Source organism: Chenopodium quinoa, unplaced genomic scaffold (assembly GCF_001683475.1).
Source record: "Chenopodium quinoa cultivar QQ74 unplaced genomic scaffold, ASM168347v1, whole genome shotgun sequence".
Taxonomy (NCBI): Eukaryota; Viridiplantae; Streptophyta; class Magnoliopsida; order Caryophyllales; family Amaranthaceae; genus Chenopodium; species Chenopodium quinoa.
The window spans coordinates 1,744,445-1,747,360 of record NW_018743894.1 but is presented as its reverse complement, the minus strand read 5'-3'; the positions used below and the strand labels follow the sequence as shown (position 1 = coordinate 1,747,360).

The following is a 2,916-nucleotide window of genomic DNA, read 5'->3' as shown; positions in this document are numbered from 1 at the left end:
AGTGTTTTACATTAAATATCCAAAATTAATTAAAACATATAACTAAGGAAATAAAAGCCAATCTCCAACATGCCTGATTCCTATTGCCTCAACGTGCTTGTTGTGTTTCACTTGAGGCAAAGGTTTAGTGAGAGGATCCGCTATATTGTCGTCCGTTTATATCTTACAAATTCTGATTTCACCCTCGGACTTCTATTTCCTTATCATGTAAAATCGCCTTTTGACATGATTGACCTTCTGATGTTCCCTTGGATCTCTAGCCTTAGCATTAGCTGCATTGTTGTCACAATGGAGGTCTATTGGATCATTGATGGAGAATACACCATTAATTTTACCAACGAACTTGCGAATCCAAACTGCCTCCTTAGCTTCTTCATAAGCTGCCAAATATTGACTTCACTTGTAAAATCTGCAGTCGTGCTTTGCTTAGCGCTCTTCCAACTAAACGCTCCTCCATTTAGACAGAATATATATCTTGATTGCGACTTGAAGTCGTCTTTGTCTATTGGGAAGCTTGCGTCGGTGTAACCTTTAACAACCAAGTCATTACTGCCACCATAAACTAGGATTTTATCCTTGTTACTTTTCAGGTACTTTAGGATATTCTTGACCGCAGTCCATGCAATCCGCCTCTTCTGGGTCTAATTGGTATCAGCTCGTAGCACCTAAAGCATATGAAACATCTGGCCTAATACATATCATGACATACATGATTGATCCAATAAGCGAAGCATATGAGATATGGTTCATCCTTTCTCACTCATCAGGTATCTTTGGACACCAATATTATCAAAATCGCGATCCGGATTGTAGGATCGTACGATCCTACGATCCTAATCTCATCAAACGACTTGGATCGTCCTTAAAATCGATTTTGCGAAAAATCGGGCATAGGATCGTTGGGATCGTATAGGATCACGACCCTATGTCGATTCCAACGATCTTACATTAAAGCTTATATCTGTGAAAATTTAGTCAGCCAAACATATTATGGGCTGGCCCATTAATTCTAGCCTTAAGAATCCAAGATATCATTATCTTATTTGTAAAAAAAAACCCTTTTTGATCACTTTTTCCTATCCATTTCACCGACATTCAAGATTCAAGTCATTCAACTCCAAATCTCCATTTCACCATTATCTTATTCACGCAAATCGACACATGCATGATGCATAAACTCCATTTTTTTGCTCCAAGCTTGCAAAGGTATGTTCTTATATTATGAAATTTTCAATTTTTCTTTATTTGCTTAGTAATTTAGGGATTGTTTTGGTAAATTTGCATGTTTTTGTTCGATTTTCTACTGTTATTCAATTTAAGCATTTTGTTTAGACTTTAGATTTTGTTAATTTAACTTTAGTTTTTAGAATTTATGTTAGGACTAATAAATTATGTTGATAATCTAAAAATATTATTAAGTTTAAATTGATATTTGAAGATTGAAGCGCTCAATTTTTTTTCCTCAAATTGAAATTCCCTGTCTATATGTAGGTAGTTATTATTTATGCGACTCTGTTGAAATTGATCATTCGAACTTCAAATTAGGTCAGCCTCTGCAAGCTCTGTTAAAAAGAAAAGGAAAATCTTATCTTCTCCTACTTCACCTTTTTAATTATTTTTTCCACATATTGTGTAGATGAAATCGTTGAAGTAACAAATTTGACCGACAATGATGATAACATTGCATCAAATTATATGGGCTCAAATGAATTTAATGATGATGACGATTTTGGTGATGGAAACAACTTTGAAAATGAGCCAGCTAGTACAGGAGAAACTAATGTTAGAAGTGATGATGTTGTGTATGAAATTATTAGCATCCTTGGTGTAAAGAAAGTGGCAAGACATGAGAAGTATTTAGGGCTCCCTACTATAATCGGAAGGTCGAAGAAGGTGGTGTTCTCTTGCCTCAAGGAGCGGATATGGAAGAAGATGCAGGGATGGAAGGAGAAGTTGTTATCTCAGGCGGGAAGGGAAGTACTCATTAAAGCGGTGGCCCAAGCCATCCCCACATATATGATGGGTTTGTTTCGGATCCCGGAAGGGCTTATTAGTGAAATTCATAGCATGATAGCTCGTTTTGGTGGGGAGCAAGGGGAACGGAGCGCAAGCTTCATTGGTCTAGTTGGGAGAAGTTGTGCTTGCCGAAGGCACTTGGTGGAATGGGGTTTCGTGACTTGGGAACTTTTAATCAAGCCTTACTTGCTAAACAAGGCTGGCGTTTGCTTTGCAACACCGATACTTTGGTGTATAAAGTCTTGAAGGCAAGATATTTTAAACATGGTGATTTTTTGTCGGCTTGTACAGGTTTCGATCCAAGTTATGTGTGGCAGAGTATTTAGGGAGCTAAGGCTTTGTTGCTTGAAGGGCTTAAGTGGCGGGTTGGGGATGGCAGGAAGATAAAAGTAAAGGTGGAGGCGTGGCTGCCAGGGGAGAGTGCTTATGTTGTTCTTACTCCGAATGTTGATAGCCCGAGGGATTTATTGGTAGTTGATTTGATTGATTATGATCGACATTGCTGGGATATGGATGCATTGCACCTGCACCTGTCAAATGATGATGCTAAGCTTGTGCTAAGGCTACCTTGAGTGTGAGGAATGTAAAGGATTCATTGTATTGGGGGCCTTCTAATGATGGGGTTTATACCACGAGATCAGGCTACTGGTTGGGCAGGATTGGGCATATACGGGGATGGGAAGCAAGGATGGGGGGTGTGCGGACTGATGTTTGGAGGAGGGTGTGGAATATTAAGGGTCCACCTAAGCTACGCAATTTTTTATGGCGGGCATGTACTGGGTCCCTTGCTACTTTTGGGAGGTTGAAAGAGAGGCATGTTAGAAGTAATGGGTTGTGTTCATTATGCGATGGTGAGGACGAAAGCATTGTTCATGCCATCTTTCTGTGCTCGAATGTTAG

At 39.2% G+C, this 2,916-nt stretch overlaps 1 protein-coding gene across 1 annotated transcript; it reads left to right on the top strand.

Moving 5' to 3' along the window:
• Positions 1-619: 619 nt before the first annotated feature.
• On the top strand, positions 620-2,571 carry LOC110686870. The gene is made up of 3 exons (XM_021863477.1): positions 620-767; positions 1,492-1,545; positions 1,637-2,571. Exons 1-3 carry the CDS (start codon positions 620-622, stop codon positions 2,260-2,262), a joined length of 828 nt encoding a protein of 275 aa, XP_021719169.1. The 3' UTR covers positions 2,263-2,571.
• The last annotated feature ends 345 nt before the right edge of the window (positions 2,572-2,916 follow it).